A 21,214-nucleotide genomic window follows, 5' to 3' on the forward strand; every position below is an offset into this window, starting at 1 on the left:
TGATGGAACGGCGTGTGTAGCAACGATACTGCAGTGGATGTTTAAAATAACTACTAGAACATTTATTTGTAAGTAAAGTACTATAACATGTCATTTATATGCTTTCACGACATTTATGACATTTCTCTTTCAGATCTTGACTGAATTATATATATATATTAATGCTTGCCAGGAGTGTAAATAATACTCTTGACTTGTGTTCTTCTGTTGTTTTGTTTGTTATATATTAGTAATATCTTGTTAATAATTAATATCTCATTGTTTGGTTGACTTGATTCTTGTAGTTTCTATTGTGATGTCTTTAAAGAAAAGTGCAGGTACAATGGTATCATTGTGTTTAACAGGACCCCCTCTAAAACGAGATGCTACATATTCTCTGAGGATTTAATATTTCTAGTAAATCATTTGCAATCATCAAATGAGAAGTTTTATACTTTGAGTGAGGGTGAGGAGGCATACCTTTTCATGTATAATAGTAGAAATGCTTGCAACAATTTATTTTACTTTATTTATGCAAAGATAGGGGCTGTTAAGTCTGACATCATTTTGTAGGCAGAGGAGAACTTTTGCCCCCCAAAAAGGCGAATCTTTTTACTATTTTTACTATTTACTAATTTTTCTTCTCTTTGTTGTTGAAAGGAAAGTGGTAGAATTATACTTTAGTCGTTATTTTTGTCTCGGATCTGTTGAAATAGCGAGGGACAGATATTGACAATAAATCTGCTTGGAGGTCTGACTACAAAATGATGTCACGGCTTAAAAGCCCCTATAATGCTATAGGTACTAACTTTGTCTTTAATTTTAGAGTCCAGTTGCATGTTTTATTTAATGTGAGTGTGACTGACACTGACATGTTTTAAATTCAGATGCAAGATGAGGGAACGAGTACTCTTCTTCACACTGTGTGTGGTTCTTTCTCTCCTCATCACCAGTCTTCAAGGTGCCAGGCAAACACAAGAAGTCAAATGTGGAGGTATTGATTGATGGAATTCTACTTTATTAACAGTTTGCAGTTGTTAACACTTAACAGTTGTTGTGGCCACTTGGGGGTCCTTGACAAGAAAAGGTTCGAGAACCAAGGCATGTGTAGAATGGGTCCATACCCTGTGTGTGTCCTAGATTCTTTTGGATGGCATCTATAAGTGTTCCCTCCCTCCCACACACACGGCACGCACACATGCGTGATTATATGCGCTTATGCGCGTGGTCACACTGGTCACCGAATGTTTCAATATGAAGTATGGCAGGTCTGATGTGTTTAATGTGTGAATTCCTTCGCCAGCTGCCATTATCACCTCAATAAAGACAATCGCCACACAGCCTCACCTCAGACTAGGCTGAAGTCCACACTCTTGCTGCCCCAGACCCTCCTCCTGTGTATCAGATTGATGCGTATCAGATATGCTTGCTCAGACGGTTTTTGAATGTCTACGATTTTCTATGAAAAATATCACATCATAGGGGCGGCATAGCTCAGGGGTAGAGAAACCGTTATTAGAGCACGAAGGGTTCCCAGTTCGAATCCGGGCTCCCCCTAAGTTAATGTCGAAGGGTCCTTGGGCAAGACTCTGAACCCCTAATTGCTCCCGGTGAGTAGGTTGGTGCCTTGCATGGTTTCCTCCGCCACCGGTGTATGAATGTGTGCGTGAATGGGTGAATGTAATGCACAATCTCTGTAAATGGATAAAAACGCTATATAAATGCACCATTTACCATTTATCACACTTTATTGTGCATCACGGTAGAACACACCACTGGTCCATCACAGTATCCTAATGGTCTGGACTTCCTCTCCTATGCTATGTTGTGTTGCAGCTTGCAGGGCTATGGTAGATGAGATGGACTGGGCCATCTCACAGGTAGATCCAAAGAAAATGATCCAGACCGGATCGTTCAGGATCAACCCTGATGGCAGCCAGTCTATTCGAGAGGTAAGATGGATCCACTTATACGTGCTAACATGATCTTCTTTATCTTATAGATTGATTGAATACTCTATTAGTCAGAAATGTAAACCGCAGCATCACAAGGTAGTCAGACATTTAGGCTAAAAGGATAACACAACAAAGTCCCAGGGACTTGTTTCAATTGTGGTGCTATGTATCTTACGCACATATTCATGCTTTAGCCCAGGGGTCTCAACGTTTTCAGGCCATGGACCCCTTAACTGAGAGGGAGATAAAAGCAGGGACCCCCTCTACATAGTGTATACAATTGTGTTGCAGATTTTCATCGATTTCATGAAGGCACTGTCATCAGTCTTGGATTCGTGTTAATGTGTTTTTTCAGACATTTAACCACTTAAATCACAGATACTTAGTAAATTTGACCTTTTCACTCTACACCAAACCTATTCTGCGAGGCGTTGAGAGCTTGTAGAGCTGATATTTTTGGCTAAAGTTCTTCTCAGAATAGGGATGGGAGGGTTCAAGTTCTTCATTGAAAATAACCATCCTATCACACAAAGATTTGGTGCCCCCCTGAAGTAACTCTGAGGACCACCTAGGGGTCTCAGACCCCCTGTTGAAGACCCCTGCTTTAGCCTGAAGTATTGTTGGATACACTACTACACTACAATTCATGTTTAAGGCAGGCTTTTATCAAGCTGTTGGTTCGGTTGGTTATCATAACATCACCAGTTGGTCTTGGTTGTCTTCTTAACACAGGCATAGGATGCTGAAAAGAAAGTATGATTATAAAACTATGGAATTCTATGATACCGGTGTCATTTGTACCACTAGATTCCTCTAGCCCGCTCAGAGGGTAACCTGCTAGAGCTGATGGAGGAGGTGTGTGAGAGGATGAAGGACTATGGAGAGGTGGTGGACTCCAGCGACAGCAGCAGAACCACCTATGTCAGAGTAACATCACGGAGCGGTGAAGCCATGGACCTGTCTGAAGCCAAGCTGGACAGTAGAGTCACCTCTAGTTTGAAATTTGCTGTAAGTACTAAGTACTCACTCAGCTGTTCTCTGGTAACCGGAACACTCGCCCCAAGACACACTCGCCTCCATTTCTTCCCTGTACCGCTCTCCCTCAGCGGTTCTTGTATTCTTGTATTTGTTTTACTGAGGTTAAGGTTAGAAATACGTTTAGGACAAGACATGAGGTTTTAGACATAGTTTACTGAGGGTACGTCTAGGAATAAGGTTAGGTTTAGGCATAGTTTTACTGAGGTTACGTTTAGGAATACCTGGTGGTGACTGTTTCCGAGGTCGTCGGATTTGTCCCCGGGGCGAGTATGTTTTGGGGGCGAGCATTCTTGTATTTATAGTGGTTGTTGGATGTTGAGAATGGATAACAAATACTGTTCTGTGTTGTGAAGAATTAGTTGTTGCAATGGCCCTAACACAATGTATTTTGACTCTGCACACCAGTGTGAGACAATCGTCGAGCAGCATGAAGACGAAATCATTGAGTTCTTTGGTCACGAGACGGAAAACGTCAAAGACAAACTTTGCAGCAAGAGGACAGGTATGTATACTTTACTCACTAGTACCCTCTTGTCACACATGACAAACATGTTAAAGCTGCAATCCATAATTGTTTTAGGGATTAAAACGTTAATTTTAATGAATCTGTAATTATGGTAGAGCTGTGGTTCTCAACCTTTTCAGGCCGTGACCGTGACCCCCCCAAAATGGTCAAATTTGAACTTGGGACCCTACACCCTGAAAAGCACTTGGAATTGTAGGAGTTGAGGCATAACATTTAGTTAGACTCTGTTCCACCAATAAGTATTGTGAAAATAGCTCTACAAGCTCCATTTGTGAGCTTGTAGATAGACATTTCAAAATGTTTTCTTATGGACCAATTTTGTATACTAGTTTGTTTATTAATTTTGATGCAGTGATGGTCTTTCTCTTTTCTTTCTTTTTTTTACATTAAACATTGTGTTTACAACATTAAAAAGGTCTTAAAAGTCCTTAAATTGACACTTCAATATGACAGTGAAGTGACAGGTTATGAACCACTGTGGTAACTTTCAATATATTCTACTGTAACTACCCCACCTGTGGTGGTCTCCCTGGTCTACTAGTGAGACATTTAAGATGAGGTGGTCTGGTAGGACACCTACTGGTCAATAAGGGGTATTGCATGAAACTCTTCATAGAAATAACTTGCCTTCCGAAACGTCCTCTGCAGGATCAAATCCAGTGGGGAGCAGGCACGTGCACACTTAGACATCAAAGGGGGCTTGAGCCCCTGCCCTTTTACCTGTCTGTAAAAAGTGCCCTCTCCAGACCATGAATGCAGTTTTTACTGTGGAAATGCAAATGCCCTCTTTCCATGCCATACCTGAAGGCAGAATTCAAGAGAATTGCCTTGTCCAAAATCTCCTGTACTTGAATGCAGCATCTTATGTTGAAAGAATCCATGCCGTTACGCCACATCTCCTGTGTTCACTTGATTATGCATTGTTCAGTGTGGTATCAAGCACCGAAAATAGCCGACCTCCGAGCTCACAACGTGTTGTGAGCTTGGAGGGTCTGCTATATTTTCACCAAAAGGCCCTTTTAGGAATGTCTAGCCCCTGCCTCTCTAACATTCTCTGCACGTCCCTGGTTTATTCACTGTTTTCAACTGTTTTTTCCCCCTCCTGCAGATCTTTGTGACCACGCTCTAAAGATCCCCCACGACGAGCTTTGATGTCATCCTTGCCTGCCCTCTCTCATCTTCTCGGCTGAAATGGGGCTGCAGTACCTCTGCATAGTCTGGTCATCATAAGTAACACCATGTTATACCTGTGACAAGTGGTGAAAGGTGCACAACAAGTCCTTAACGTAAGTGAAAATCCACCCAGAAAACAAAATAAATGTATGCCTTGTTCTGCAGGGTCTTGGAGAGCTGAGACTAGTTTTGAGCCTTTAAACAACGACACAAGCTAAAGCTAAAAAGAAGCTCCACACTGATGCTTAATGATGACAAAGAGCAGTGCTGGCTGTGATGATAACCAGTAGTTCACCCAAAACATGACTTATTTTATATCAATTACACACCCCATGAAGCCTTGAACTCATGGAGATTCTTTTGATTTAGCCGCATTCCTGAGCCAATAATTTGATGACCGGCAGAGTCTCCAGAGACTCAGAGTCTCCTATTGAACGATGACCCGGTATTATATTAAGCCCTATATTATATAAAGTCATACTAGTAGTGACGCAAGGTTGAAAGTGGTTAGGTTTGAGTCCAGCTGTTGATTTACTGCTAGCTTTACCATCAAACAAAGCTCACTTGTGCAAAACACAAAAGGGCGAGTGAGTTTTGACTCCATGCATTCTCTGTGTCGCTCACTGTCACAATGTGGCATCTCCTGAAAAAAACAGGATCAGCCTTTGTTTTCTGTATCCCTGCGTCATAAAGTGGAGTTGTTAATGTTTACAAATATTTATTGAGCTGTATTAATGATCCATCACAGGAATACGTTATGCAAAATGTTGTTTTCCGGGTGGATTCTCTTCTTTGGGTAAGAGTAGAACATTCTCTGGAATTGTTGCTCTGTTCAATAGTACCTTGAAAGTCCTCACTTTAAAGCACTGCTTAAATAGACATTTGTGTCACTGTCGGATGTAATAATATACCTGTGTAACAGAGCCGTCTGTAGTTGTAAGATCCTCATGCTGTACTATTGGAAGGTGAACAGTCTGGAGTTTTTCTCGTATTACTTTTTTTTTTTACAATGATTGAAATGGGTTGCCTTATTGAATCATGTGAATATTCTCCTGAAACGTCCATTTTTATGACTTTTGTAAGAAATCTGCATTCGTTTCCTTATCGTCTCACAATGGAAATATACTGTATTTGTACAACATCATTATGGGTCTATCTTCTACTTTTTATCAACACTGTTTAGTGCACCTTTAGTCTTGCGCCGCCAGACCGTTGCCTCCCACAAACTTCCGAATGTTTCCGGTCATGCAAGCTCTGTTGATGAGTATAGGGAGAAAGTGGAATCACTGCATCCCCCACACTTCCATTTAGTCTTTACAGTCGTGCAAATGTATCCTAATATAAATCAAAATGATCTACAGTAAGCATATATAGCTTGTTGCTTAAATGATATATATTTATTGAACAGAAATGATGAAATGACCAGCTTCCTACTCGGATTTCAGGAGGTGTAGTTCCAGACTCTAATGTATTCGGAGATAGTTGTCTGGCTACGCAAGACTAGTGCACCTTAAAACTATAGGCCTGTGTTTGCTACACATTTGGCAGTTTCTATTGAGGTGTTGTTTACTGTAATATATTTACATATATTACATAGAACGCCAACCAGAATACCAGCAAAATATTATGTCTGGCACATTTGTCATATCAACGTTATGTAAAGGGTTACTCATCTAATTTTGACATTTCAGTGCTGATTTCATGCTTCCAGTGTGTGAGTAATGATGGCTGGTGTGTGTACCACTTGTGCAAAGAAAATATATACAGTATATGATTTTTTTCTAAGCCTGCCAACTGATAATCAACATGGATGTAGAGATGATGGTGTGCAACGCTGATGCTCCTTGACTCCCATTCAATCTCAACTGTGGGTAGGAATGGGACAACATGAACATTTCATGTCACGATTATTGTGACCAAAGAAATTCTATTGAGAACTTTCTGTAAGCCTTAAGAAAGTCTAACATTGTTTAAAGTCTACAGGTATATGAACATTGTATTTTATGAGTCTTTAAAAAGTATATTTTAAAACAAAAATGCTTCTTTAAATATAAACTCATTTATTATACTATACCTCTTAGAATGAAGTGATGGGTTTAAAGCAGTATTGTGTTAATCAATTCCATTAACTTTATTAGAAATATATTAATGTTGCAGTCATGGCTTGAGTTTGCCAGGGAAAAAAGGAACCACATCAGGAAACTGAGATTGTCTAATTACATTAGTAGTGTTTGAAGAATAACAATCAAAACCTTTCCAAGCACAGCAGATACATTATGAACGATCGACACAGTATGTGGAACAAAAATATTAACAATATGACTTGCTACAAATAATTATCTTGGTCTGAGTTAATTAGACATTTTAAATAATCAACACTTCAAATGCCTATACATGTCAAAATATATAAATACTACCGGTATGTTTCAATCTCAAGAGATTAGAACAACAATAACTAATATATGATAAAATCCCTTGGTTAATTGTTGGGTTCAGTCACTTGGCTTTAAATTACGTGGCCGTGTTGTCCAGAATTGTAAAATGGTGCATTTATATAGCGCCTATTATCCAAGGCGCTTTACAATGATTGTGCATTACATTCACCCATTCAGGCACACATTCATACACCGATGGCAGAGGAAACCATGCAACCTGCTCATCAGGAGCAATTAGGGGTTCAGTGTCTTGCTCAAGGACACTTCGACACTTAACTCTGGGGGGAGCCTAGGTTTGAATTGGGACACTTCCGTTTCTCTCTGGTTTCTTCTTAATTCACAGACGGTCACATGCGTTGTTTCATCATTGTAGCTGCGTCTGTCTTCTTCAGCCACATGTGTACAGCTCCCACTGCCTCCCAGTTAGAGGATGGCACGGGAGTGGATTTTCACTCCTGTCCCGTCCCACTCCCGCAGAAAAAATCCTGTCCCATCCCAATCCTGGGCCAGAGTAAAAAAATAAATCCCGTCCTGTCCCACTCCTGTACAATGACTCCTGGTCCCATCCCGCTCCTGGTCAAAATCACTCCCGTTCACATCCCGCTCCCGAAAAAATAAATAAAAATAAAATTGTGCAGATGTTTTTCTATTTTGATCCATATTATATTTGATATCATGTTTATTATTATATAATGTATGATTTTATAATGTTCGCAGTTCAAAGACTTCACTTTCCTGTGCAATTTATTTCTGCGATTTGATGAACTGGTCTGGGATGATTCCCGCTCCTGCCCACTCCTGTTGATTTTCATTCCTGTCCCGTCCCGATCCTGGCATTAATACAAATTTGACTCCTGTCCTGCGGGAATCCCACGGGACCCACAGGAATTCCTGTCAAATGTCATCCTCTACTCCCAGTCATCTGTCTTAGAGCCAGACCCCTGCCAGATGTTTGCGTCCGATGCCGATTGATTTGGGAGAGTCCTAGTCCACCAATTACCATTGTTTTGACCGGTATTTTTTTTTAGGACATTTGACTTTTTTTTTTTATTAAATAAAAAAAAATAAACACAAATAACTTCAAGATTCAACACAATTATTTGAAAACTTTAGCTATTAGTTACTTTGTAGATTTTGATTATTACAAAACAGACATTCACTTCAACCCTATATACATTTCAGCCATTTGAAAATAGCCGATCTACAAGCTGTGAGCTTGTGGATCTGCTATTTAGAAGGGGAAAAAAAGTATACATTTTATACATTTGAAAACTTGAAATTGGACATTATTACGTTAAACTTTCAGTACTTTAAGTATATTTTTATACCAATACTTTTGTACTTTTTACTCACATAAAATGTGAATTCCGGACTTGTATTTTTCTTATTTTCTACATCGCAGTATTGATACTTTTACTTAAGTAAAAAATGTGAATACTTTGTCCACCTTTGCTTCTACCTTAATATGCTCTGTCTCCTCTGCCTGAGCATCACCAGAGACCTGTACCGCAGCCTCCTCCCCTTCTTCATCTCCTACAACCACAGTATCTCCGGAGCTGCAGGATAGCGTGTCCTCTTCGAAATATCCACATGACTCTTCATTACCTTCTTTAGCCTCCTCCTCTATTTGGCCTGTTGTTGTTACTGTGTCTCCCCTTTCCTCTGACGGGCCCTGCTCCAGCTGTACCACCACTGTATTATTGTTGTGTTGTTCTTCAAAAGACATGATGGCCTCTTTGAGCCCCTCGCTGTAGTGGAACAGCATGTCTTCTTCCGATTTGAAGTCCACCTCCAAATCATCCAACGTGGAAACGTCCTCTCCTCCTACACTACTTCTGTCCGGATCCCACAACTCGCTCAGCTCCTCCTCCTCATCGTTCTCAGAGTCGGGCGCCGTGTGTTTCCGGATTCGGTTCACCGCGTCCCACAGCGACATGGGATACTGGGGCTCCTCCTGGGTGGATTCAGCGGTGGGTGGACGACAGAAGTCGCCTGCTGAATCTAGAGATTGGGGACTCGGGAGATAAGAAGGGCCTTGGGGGGACGTTACGCAGAGGTGTGAGACCACAGTGTTTGATTCGGCAGAAAAGAGAGATGATGAGAAATGCAGGAATGATGTTTGAGGAAAGCAGCTGGGGGAGGTGGGGAGCATGACATCACCAGCAGCAGAGGGGGTCATGGTACTATCTGGGGAGTCTGAGGGCTGGGGGTGTGAATAATGGTCAGATGGTGGATGCTGGACACACTCAGAAGGAGACTTCTCCAATAGATCTTTGTCTTCCTGACTTTCGCAAAGTGACTCGCTTGTGATTTTACTTCCCTGCAAATAATTGACTTCTATTTCAAGTTGACACTCGATTGCATTCTCATTGGACACATGACACATGGATGTCTGCTCCAAAACACCCGTACGATCCTCCTCATCCTCTGGTAGCTGATATTCAGTGACGTTACTCTCTTTTACATCTACAGCCTCCTCCACTGGATCACATTCTGATGACTGCTGCTGTGACTCTGGCTCCTCTGTCATCGTTTCATCCACATAACTCTCACCCTTAATACACAAGTCAAGAAAGCACATCGCATCTTCTGTTCCACCTGATAAATCGAGACACTCACGGGGACTTTCAGGAGGAGGGCCTGCAGGAGACACAGAGCCGGGTTGTGAAACTGGGAGGGATTCAGAACCCAGCAGAGTAGCGAGATCCGGAAATGTTGTTGTTTGAGGTTCCATTTGAGTAAAAAGGGAGGTTTCTGTGATGTCAGAAAGGGTTTCAGGGTGAAGACATGGGTCAGCTGTGGAAGAGAGCGCTGTCAGCTCTTCTTGAGGATCTGCTGCCGTGTGTGACTCACATGTATCTGACACAGATGTCAGCTCAGAAGTTGGGAGCAGGACATCACCGCCAGCAGAGGGAGACATTGTACAATCCGGGGAGTCTGCGGGCAGACGTGAACAAACCTCATGAAGGTCAGAGTGCGGTTGGACACGTTCAGATGGAGACTGAGTGAAAATGCCGTTATCGTAGTGTTGATTTTTGTCTTCCTCTCTCTGTTCTTCTTGACCGCAAGATTCAGAAAGTAACTCACTTGTGATTTTGCTTTCCTGCAAAGATTTGACCTCTATTTCAGGATCGTTCTCACCAGATACGCCGGATGTCTGCTCCAAAACCCCTGTAAGATCCTCCTCATCCTCTGGTAGCTCACATTCAGTGACACTACTCTCTTTTACATCGACAGCCTCCTCCACTCGACCACATTCTGATGGCTGCTGCTGTGCCACATCTTTGGAGGGACGTTCATGGACACTGTCGACCTCATCATCGTTTACGATCTGCAACGTTTCGTCATCATTCCGTCCAACAACAAGATCCCCTTCATCTTCCTTTGACAAGTGACATTCAGCGGCATCTACTTCAACAACACTACTGTCCTCCTCATCTGGACCAAAATCTAACTGCTGCTGTGACTCACCTGTCACATCTCTGGAGAGACATTCGTTGTCATCGTTGATCCCATCTTGGCCCGTCATCCGTGTCATTTTCTCATTCTGGTCCTCAGCAGCACACGAGTCACGGAAGGATGTTGGATCTTCAGTCGGGTCGTGGTCGTCGCCGATGCAGCTAGTCAGAGGGATTCCGAGGATTCTTTCTGCACGCTCCTCCAGGCTCTCTCTGTTTGGAAGGGAGGGCAGTAGGCCAGAGGAAGAGAAAGAGAAATCACTCACTTCCTCTGTCTGTTGAAGAAGCACTTCTGCCTCCTCCATGACATCATCTACATTTGAAACTTGATGTATTTTGTCTTTAACTGATCCAGAGTCAGTGTCATCAGGCCTTTCATCCGTTTTTAAGGAGCTTGTGTGAGCTGATATCTCTTGAGCTCCATCCTCATTTTGGTGGTTATTTGATCTGGAATACGTCTCTGCCGTGGCGGGAGAATCAACGTCTGATTGACTACTTTCACCACACGGTATCGAGGACAAATAATGGACATGTTCTTTTTTTGGAGCCGGGATCAACTCCATCCTGACTATGACACAGGTGGTGTCGATGACGAGAAAGCCACCGCTACTCTCGGATTCCGTGTCTCGCTGGATCTCTAGTCTCCTGACTTCAATGTCGATGGGGTGTCCGCTAACGTTGGCACTGTCCTCTCTATCGGCCACGCCCAATTTTCCTTCCTTGACATTGGCTTTCAAAAGGGGAGGAGGAGTCTCTGCTTTAACCCTGTCTGTGTAACCAGGCTCCCTCCACAAGGGGTATTTAACAGAAGTGGGAGGCAAGGCTTTCTGTCTCCAAAATGCAATTGTATCATCCATGTTATCTTTTTCATTGAAAGCGACCTCTGTTTCTATCGTGTTTGACAAACGGTTAACCCCTTGCAGGTCGTCTCTCTCGACACTGAGATTTCTGTCAGTTGGCTGGGTGAAGTGCCGTGAAGGGGTGCTTGACCCAACTTCAAGACTTTGAACACTGCAGTCCACTTCATCTGCAAGCTTGTGTGTTTGCAGGTCAATGTCACCGGAATCCTTTGGACCCCCAGAAACCTCTCTCAATCCTGTGCTTTGAATATTTGTCGATGCTGGTGAGTTGCAGTTCTGTGGCAAAGATGTCGTTTTCAAGGTTTCTGGGGAGGGATTTGACGATCCTGATGTGTCACACATTCGAGACACCAGGCAAAATATAGTCTGCCCACCTCTCCTTTTGTTAGACTTGAACTTCCGTCCCTCTGCGACCGTCGGTGATATCAAGTCCTCGTTGGGTTTTACTTCCAGAGCCTCGTGTTCTATTGGCTGCTGCTGCACGGATGTGACACTGTCTGGGGCAGGAGGGCTCGACCATAAACCATCTGTCTCCTGTCTTATCTGATATTTCAGGTCTTCAGAATCCAGCCCTGCAGTTCTCTGTTCCAACACCGTTCCCTCCAGTTCTCCTTCCCTCGCACCCTTCAAATCTACAGAGCGATCCTGCTGTCTCGGTGAGAGCTGTGAACAGTAGGTCTGCCTATTGTTACTGCCTTCCTGCGCCCAGCTTGTTGTGGATAAACCGTCATAGCGAGAAACTTCAGGTGAATCTTTGTGCGATGGACTGTTGTTGTAGGGGGGAGGTGCGACGTAACCAGGGGGCTGGCTAAACATCCTCCTCTGGTAACCTGCCTGAAGCTCTTGTTGCGCATTTGACGTGTTGTACGTCGTGTTAGGAACGACGGGGAGATGATGTGCCACTGAGTACTGCTGCTGCTGCTGCTGTCGTTGCCCAGCTCCTCCTCTGTCCCACTGATGTCCGAGTCCGAACTCCCTGGCGTTGTTTACTGCTTGATGCAGGGCCGCCATTCTGCTGCTCCTCTCCAGGGCAGCAGCATTGTGGTTCTCCGATGACGACGACGCCCCCTGCAGCGAGGAGGAGGAGGCTCTCTTCTGTTCCCCAGCTCCCACATGCCTCCTCCGGGGCAGCGAGTGGCTGTAACGGGCCGCCCACGCCTCCAGCTCCCGGTAGCTGCTGTCGCTCCTCCTGCTGGACGCCTCCTGTCTGTAGTGGACGGGACTGCAGCTCTCCCACCTCCTCTGCGGCCAGCCGGGAACCCCAGCTCGGTCATAATCCCTCTCTCGCACTGTCTGGTGACTATAGAGACGGGACGATATGAAAATGTACATGTCACAATTATTGTGGCAAAAAAAACGATTTGTGTAGACAGAGTGTACATCTTTACAGCCAATTCATCCTAGTGCAGGGTTTCTCAAAGTGGGTGCCGTGATGTCCACATGGGTGCCTCAGAATACTTTTTTTTTTAAACAATATGTTTATTTAGTTTTTTTCTCGTTTTTTTTTAAAGACATACAAAACAACATATACAATACAAACAAAAGACCACACTCAAATCTCTGCCTCAGAATACTTTGATAATATTTGGAATTCATCAATATCATGGTTAAGTTTAACCACTTAGTAAAACGGACCTGAGTTGGACTGTACTGGTGCGTTCGTCTTCCATCTATTCTACACCAAATCTCTTCACAAAAACAATAGATCTGCAAGCTCACAAAGCATCACGTTGTGAGCTTGTAGATCTGTGGTTTTTGGTGAACGGTCCTCCCAGAATAAGGATGCTGGGTGATAAAGTATAAAGTTAATTGTCGTGTCCTATAAAGGAAATTGATATTTTCTCAAGTTTTCCTCCTGACATCTTAAGGGGAAAGATTTACAGTACGTACTGTATTTGTGTGCTATAATTCAAGGGTGCAGTGGATGAAAAGGTTATTTACAGGGGTGACCTGAGCCAAAAATGTTTTACAGTGCACTGTTTAACAAGAACCCATTTAGGCCTAGAATTATTGAATGCTTTAACCAGTGAAAAATAGCAGATATACAAGCTCACAGCTTGTATATCTGCTATTTTTGAAAAAGTCATGAAAATGTGTGCAAATCTGAATATATGTATTTTTAACGCGAATGTTTGTAACTAAATATTTTGAGATGGGGGTCCGTGGCCAAATAAATATCGGTTTTGGGGGTCCTTCACATGAAAAGGTTTGAGAACCACTGACATAGTAGTCTCTCAAGAACAGACTAACTGAGCTCCAGTGAAAAGGACCTTTTCTTTGACGATGGCTGGCCAGATTGCTGACATAGAAACATAGGATTTTCAAAAAAAACTTAGAAGGATTCAAAAGACACTTATAGAATCGGATCAAAATCGGGTCAAAATTTGAACTTTCACGATTTTTCAAAAATAGCAAATCTACAAGCTCACAGCGCGGCACTTGTATATCTGCTATTTTTGCTATAATTCTAGGCCTAAATCGGTTAAAACCTCTGCAAACCTCATAAAACCTCATATCACGATAAAAGATAAATAACGATTATCCTCCCATCATCATCCCTTATACCTGTGAGTTCCTGCTACTCCTGCAGTGAGCCATTCTCCTCTCTCCCTGTTCTCGTGAGGCGGGTACTCTGCAAAGTGCTGCGGCGGCTGGCGAGGCTGGCTGTCCAGGATGAAAGGGAAGTGAGAGGAGACCGCCGTGGTGGTGGTGGTGGTCTCTGGGTGGTCGCTCCAGTTGGTGTAGTCCTGGAGGACCCCTCCCGTTCTGGACCCCGGCACCGTCCACGAGCCGGGGTCCCTCGTGCCTGGACCACCTGGCTGCTGGTGCTGCTGCTGCTGCTCACACAGGTAGGGTTGGAAGTGTGTCGGTCGGTGTTTATCATGATATCTATGGGAGGATAGAAGGATGATAGATTTAATTAATAACATAATTGACATAACAGTAATTGTGTTTGTAAAGCAAAAGAATCACACAAAGTCTCTAAAAGAATGATTTTTTTAGGAGAGCTTAAAAAAGTAGGAGAGCCTAAAAAAGAAGAGATTTACTTTGTCAATCTCCACAGGAACAATTAAGTCACCCCAGTTTTTCCCGTTGGTCAACCAGGTTAGCTTTCACCAGCGTCAGCAGTGTTAGCATTTCACCAGGTTAGTATTATGAGGTTAGGGTTAAGGTGTATACCCCCCCCCCCCCCCCCTCCATGCAGCCAATCACAAGCTTCCGCTGCCTTAACCCTGTTGCCTTTTTGGAGCTGTGTGAAACACAGGCTCCCTATACGTGGCCGTGTGGGTCTGTGTGTGTGTGTGTGTGTGTGTGTGTCTGTCTGTCTGTCTGTGTGTATGTAGCCTGAACTTCCTAAACTTCGGCACGCCACTAGTCCCACAGTTTTGCCACCACACACTCGCGCCATATGTCAAATCGACCGGCTTACTCAGGAATCGTGGGCTATTACTTTTCTAAGAGAAAGGTTCTATAGTTTAATTGATATTAATTTATTAGTGAATTAATTTTCCCCATTGACTTATAATGGGAATTGCAAAAACTCACATTCAATTATTTGTCTCTCGCAAACCATAGGGGCTAGAGTTTCAAGACTTGGAGAGGAGGTTCATAATGCTTTCAAGGATTAAATAAAAAATAATTGTGTCATTTGGCCGCATGGTGGCGCCATAACACCCCACTTTACGTTTTGGCCTGTAACTCTTGAACCGTAGGTCGGAAAATTAAAAATATTTTTTCCCTGGATTCATGACGCATCTCCCCATATAGGCCACGCCCATTTGCGCCATGATAGATTTTCCGCCATCTTGAATTTTCTCCAAAACACACTTTTTGCTCCTTTTCCTACATATTTTCTTCAAATGTCACAAAAATCGGTACACATGATCCACACACACACACACACACACACACACACACACACACACACACACACACACACACACACACACACAGCTCCACTTCACACGGGTGTGATTTTTTGATACACTCGGACTGAAAGGCCTGCAAAAAAGACTCTCCCATAGTTTTGCACCCTTATCTTTACTTTTATCTATATTTGATCTAACGTATTGAGGTAAGTATACATTTATCATAAATCACACAAACATTCTGCACATGCGCATACATTGGCAAAAGTAAAACAGGTTTGTTTTATGTTTTTTTAGGCTTTTTATGCCCTTATTTGATAGGATAGTAGACTGACAGGAAATGGGGAGGGAGATGGGGAATCGAACCAGGCGATGCCAGCAGGCATCACAGCCTAGTATGTGGTACACGCCTTGACCACTAGGCCAGCGGGCGCCCCCGCAAAAGTAAAACAGAAACAAACATTATCAATTTAATGTAGTAGTTCACCCCCAAACATAAATTACTTATCTTCTATCAATTACACTCCCCATGAAGCCTTGAATTATGGAGATTTGCTTAGTTTTTGTGGCATTCCTGAGCCAATCATTTGATGACTGGGTGGCTGGTCAGTAGGAGACAGCAGTCATCAAATTATTGGCTTAGGAAAGCAACAAAAACTAAAAACAAATCTCCATGAATTCAAGGCTTCATGGAGTGTGTAATTGATATAAAATTGGTAGTTCAATTAATTGAATACGTGGGACCCCAATGGAAACAAGCCATCACGCTTTCTTAGGTTTTTAATCCCTTTTAGCAGACCTTGTATAGAACTGTATTTTCTGTGCTTTTTTTTTTTTTTGCAAACTGTTAATAAAGTATTTAAATGGGAAGACCACCCATTTTCAATATTGAACTATGTCATTAATATACCTAGAGGAGTTGTGTGGAAATAAATAAAAAGTTGCCCCCCTTCTGTGCCTAGAACTGGAGGATTGATTTTGGGGTTTGTATTGTAAAGTACAACGAACTTTATAATACAAACCCCAAAATCAATCCTCCAGTTCTAGGCAACACAGAAGGGGGGGGGACTTTTTTCTATTTCCACACAACTCCTCTAAGGTATATTAATGACATAGTTCAATATTGAAAATGGGTGGTCTTCCCCTTTAATAAAAATAATTAAATCAATCATAAATAAGAATTCATTGGGTGAACTACTCCGTTAAAACAGTCGCCAGAGGAGAGTACATTATTTATTTTTTCACTATTTATTGAACTCACGCGTGTGCACAGTTCCGCCCAGGAACGGTACCAAATTTGGGATACTGAGGCGTCTGCCCTTGATTCTGAGCCCAGAACTCCATCTTTTCTTTTTGTCTAAAATCACACTTCTGAAACATAAAGAGGACAAAGAGAACAAACGTTTAAAGGCACAGTGTTCTATTCTTTTAGATCTATGGTAAATAGTATTAAATACATCGCAGATGTATAGACAGAAAAGCAACTTGCTCGCATGCCCCCACCCCCTAGAATCGGTAAAATCGAAGAATTAAATGAAAACATTTTAACACTCATCTTTTCTTTTCTCTAATTACAATCTAAAATATGAACCCTTATTGTAAAAAACAGTGGCCCTTGAGGAGGTTCCAGGTGGTCCCTGGCTAAATTATGGAGAGTTGGTAACCAAATGGATCTTTAACTCTTGAGAGTCAAGAGTTAAATTATTGTTTAACATCTGCATTACTTAATTTACAATAAGTCTACACAATTTGAGAATGTAGAAGAATTGTTATTTTGATCAACGTTTGCCTGTTATCTCTCCTATGGTACAGCATGGAATTGTTGACAAAATCTTTTCAAACCAAAACTAAATATTATAAGTTTTGGGTCTGAGAGGCTACATCTCATCAAATGGTGGTCCGTGGCTCAAATGCAGAATAAATAATGGACCTGGAGGTTGAAAACTACTGCAATAGAGCAGTGTTTCTCAAACTTTCAAATGTCGAGGTCTCCCCTTAACTCTGACAGTGTACAAATTTGGTACCATTTGTACACTGTCTGAGTTACAGACTTGTGTGGGTCAATTTAGACCCCCATAAAGGAACCCACAGTTTGAGAACCACTGCAATAGAGTATAGCAGTGACTGACTTCTGGCTGTACATTGAAGCTTCCTTAAATAGATTTTCATTCATTATTCAAACACTCAATTTTTGTTCTTTACTTTTGTTTGGTAATTATTAAATTACAGATACAGATACACACTCTCATACCTTTTGGCTGTTTTGTGTTTTCAGATAATAGTCCGTGTTGCTCGTGAGGTTTTGATGATGTCCAGATGAATGATCCGAGACAACTTGTTTTAAAAAGTCACTGTTGGTCAAACCCCACCTCCCACTTCACTTGCACTGCACATCCACACTGCCCTCAGTCCTCTGTCATTGCATGCCTGCCAGGCCAGCCTCCCTCACTGCATCCACAGCCAACCTAACCTAGACCAGTGGTTCTCAACCTGTGGGTCGGGACCCCCAGGGGGGTCCCTAAATTATTTTGGGGGGTCCCCAGATGATTAACTTAATGTGAAACATTGTTTTCTCACTCAACAGTGAACAAACCAGCATAACGTTGAAGTGTAAAGAGGGTATATGTCTAAAGTGACAATTTAAGGACTTTTTAATACATCTAAAATGACAAATTAAACATTGGTCAAATTGTCGAATATTAGAGGCTGAAATTGTGAAAATAGACGATCTACATGCTCAAACGCCTCGCGTTGTGAGGCGTTGTGAGCATGTAGATCTGCTATTTTCACAATAGAACCGTGTTATACAAAATGTAATGCAACTTTTTGAAAAATCGTGAAAATATGACCCAATTCTATAAGTGTCTTTTGAATCCTTCTAAGATTTTTTGAAAAACCTATGTTTCTATATGTCAGCATTCTGGCCAGGCATCGTCAAAGAAAAGATAATTTTCTCAGTTAGTCTGTTCTTGAGAGACTACTATGTCAGTGGTTCTCAAAACTTTTCATGTGAAGGACCCCCAACTGCCTCGTCAAGGGTCCCCAGTTAAGATATTATTATTTTGGGGGTCGCGGCCTGAAAAGGTTGTAGACCACTGACCTAGACACGCAAACCTCCACACGCCACAGGGATTACTTCATTAAGTCTTTTTAAAAAACGATCTCATGTTGCTTGGGGTGGATAAAGTATAATATATACTCAAGTAAATGACAAAAAAGAAAATCAGAAATGTTCAAAAATAGTGAGAATAGACGAATATTCAACATTTTGGTTCCATTATTTGTGCACTCTGCTGAGTTTAAATCAAGTGAATAGGAATACTTTTGTTTTGAGATATTACCATTATTTTTGTTTTGCAAAGTGATGTCAAAACTTGGAAGATGATACAATTGAATGACACCTTGTAATTTACCATGCAACTATAATTTAGAATCTTTCTAAGTAGATCGGCTATTTTCACTATATTTGAAATAGTGCGAAAAGTGGTTAATTCTTTTTTTCTTTTTTTTTTTGTGAGTTTGGGTCCCAACCATAAGAGTCCATTCCAAGTCATGGAGTCAAAAAGTACAATGCAGCAGTCATGGGTTTGGAAAAACTAAGAAACACAAACACTCCAAAAATCTACTTACGTAAGTAACAGTGCTCAAGTCATTTTACTTAGTTACAGTTCACCACTGCTTGTTGCTATATCCTCCTTTATAGTTATTATTATATCAATAAAGCAGTGGTTCTCAACCAGTGGTTAAATTAACACTGAGGATTTCTCTATGTGGTGGTGTGGACAGAACAGCCAGGCAGCCAGCCAGCCCAATCCATGGACTTGGGACCGGGAGGGGAGCAGACTGTGCATGTAGATAGGGATCTGTTGTTTTGTCGGCTGAATTGTAGTGCAGGGAGCGCTGGTGGGGGTGGAGGGGCTGCCTCCCTTTCTTTGGAACTCCGTAGCGTAACAAACAGGCTTTCCCGTTGTGAACAGAAACCCTGTACATCAGCAGACAGCAGAAGCAGAGAGGGATGAAGTACACAGACAGAGCACAATCTGTTGATGTTGACAAACTCATTAATCTATTCTGTTCTATGATCATTATACGTTCCTTCGAATTGTTAAAACTGCGTTGCTTTTATTATCTATGATTAATCCATTAAGACCCACATGAGGCCAATTCTAACAAAATGTCTTCCAAATCTGTATGTTTATCCACCTGTTTCTGCGAGAATTTACTGTAGCATTATTTGCGGGACACTTCCGGTTGACAAGCTCACGTCGCGTCGCAGATGCAACCGTTGTGAGCTTGTAGATCATTCTCGGCTGCGGCGCCGGAAGCTGCCTGCACATTCTGCGCAAGTGCACGATGGGATGTTGGAAAGTTGTGGATATATCTCAGTGATTCTCAAACTTTTTCCATGTCAAGGACCACCTAAATGTATATGGGCAGTTGGCGGCCCACCCTCACTCAATGCGGCCCGCTGGTTAATATCGGAATACTGATAGATTGGGCGTACAACAAACTTTGAGCAATTTGTGCCAAGATGTAGGCTTCGCATCCGGACAAAGCCAGATGTTGGAGCTTAGCTTGGCCATCTTGAGTGAGTGTGGAAAATATAGTGGCCCTCTGGAGTGAGTGTGGAAAATATAGTGGCCCTCTGGAGCGAGTGTGGAAAATATAGTGGCCCTCTGGAGCGAGTGTGGAAAATATAGTGGCCCTCTGGAGTGAGTGTGGAAATATAGTGGCCCTCTGGAGCGAGTGTGGAAATATAGTGGCCCTCTGGAGTGAGTGTGGTAATATAGTGGCCCTCTGGAGTGAGTGTGGAAATATAGTGGCCCTCTGGAGTGAGTGTGGAAATATAGTGGCCCTCTGGAGTGAGTGTGGAAATATAGTGGCCCACCCCTGGTATATGTATTTGGCCCCCCACTCAACACAGCACCCATGGTCAGATGGGTGGGCCGTGTGCACTTTCAGAGCATGTTTATGAAACAATCTATCAACGATCAAACTATCAGTGATCAATCTATCAACAAAACTAAAGTAGTTCACCCCAAAAATGACTTATTTTGCTCTGCTACTGTCTCCTACCTTTCCGCCTGTCATCACATTATAGGCTCAGGAATGTGACAAGAACAACATCTCTGTGAATTCAAGGCTTCATTAGGTGTGTAATTGATGAACTACTCCTTTAATGTAATCCCATGCAATTGTTTCCACATTCCTTTGTTTTATTTGAATGTCATTATCATTAAAATTTCTATCCTCATGGCCAGAATCACCTGTGTAGACCCAAATGATTCCCAGATGACAGTAGTAAAGTGACAATACAAATAAAAAGAAAATTAATGAAATGGGGGGAAAAAAGACCATTGCTGCATCAAACGTAATCAACCAATTAAACTAAATTATACAAAGAAATTGTCAAACATTGGCCAAATTGTCAAATAATATAAGAAAGAGGCAATCTACATGCTCACAACCCCCCCATACTGCAGTTGAAATAATTATTCTATCTCCAGATCAAATATGTATTATTTTGGAGGGTTGTGCCCATAGATATGGCGTGACTGGTAAAAAAGAATTGGCGGAAGTGTGTAAGAAACTCTGCCACTCAAAGTGACTACTGACCAATCACAGCGTGTCTTTTCCGGGACTTACATTCAATTAAAAGGAGCTTTATTGGCATGAGGAGACAAACGTTTACATTGCCAAAGCAAGTGCCTCTGGGAAAGAAGGAGTCCCGCATCTGATTGGCCTACCGAACGTTCTGTGACGCACGTGTAGGCGTCCTTCGGCCCCAGAGCCGGAGGAGGCGTCTACTGTACCTTTTTATGGCTATGGGTTGTGGCCTGAAAGGGTTGAGAACCACTGTTGAACTACTGTTGTAGTGCATCACATCTGGAAAATTGGTCAAACTAGCAATAAACTCTCAG

At 42.4% G+C, this 21,214-nt stretch overlaps 1 protein-coding gene across 2 annotated transcripts; it reads left to right on the forward strand.

The window, feature by feature from the left end:
- cnpy2 (canopy FGF signaling regulator 2) lies at positions 1-6,283 on the forward strand. 2 transcript variants are annotated; one of them, XM_080728396.1, is made up of 6 exons: positions 1-68; positions 867-973; positions 1,816-1,931; positions 2,742-2,942; positions 3,378-3,474; positions 4,607-6,283. In XM_080728396.1, the coding sequence occupies exons 2-6, from the start codon at positions 874-876 to the stop codon at positions 4,648-4,650; spliced, it is 558 nt and encodes a 185-aa protein (XP_080584522.1). In that variant the 5' UTR covers positions 1-68; positions 867-873; the 3' UTR covers positions 4,651-6,283. The 2 variants fall into 2 exon arrangements, with proteins under 2 accessions (XP_080584522.1, XP_080584523.1); XM_080728397.1 differs by having other exon boundaries at positions 21-68; positions 933-973.
- Positions 6,284-21,214: the final 14,931 nt, after the last annotated feature.

Source organism: Nannobrachium achirus (genome assembly GCF_963921795.1).
Source record: "Nannobrachium achirus genome assembly, chromosome: 6".
Lineage (NCBI taxonomy): Eukaryota > Metazoa > Chordata > Actinopteri > Myctophiformes > Myctophidae > Nannobrachium > Nannobrachium achirus.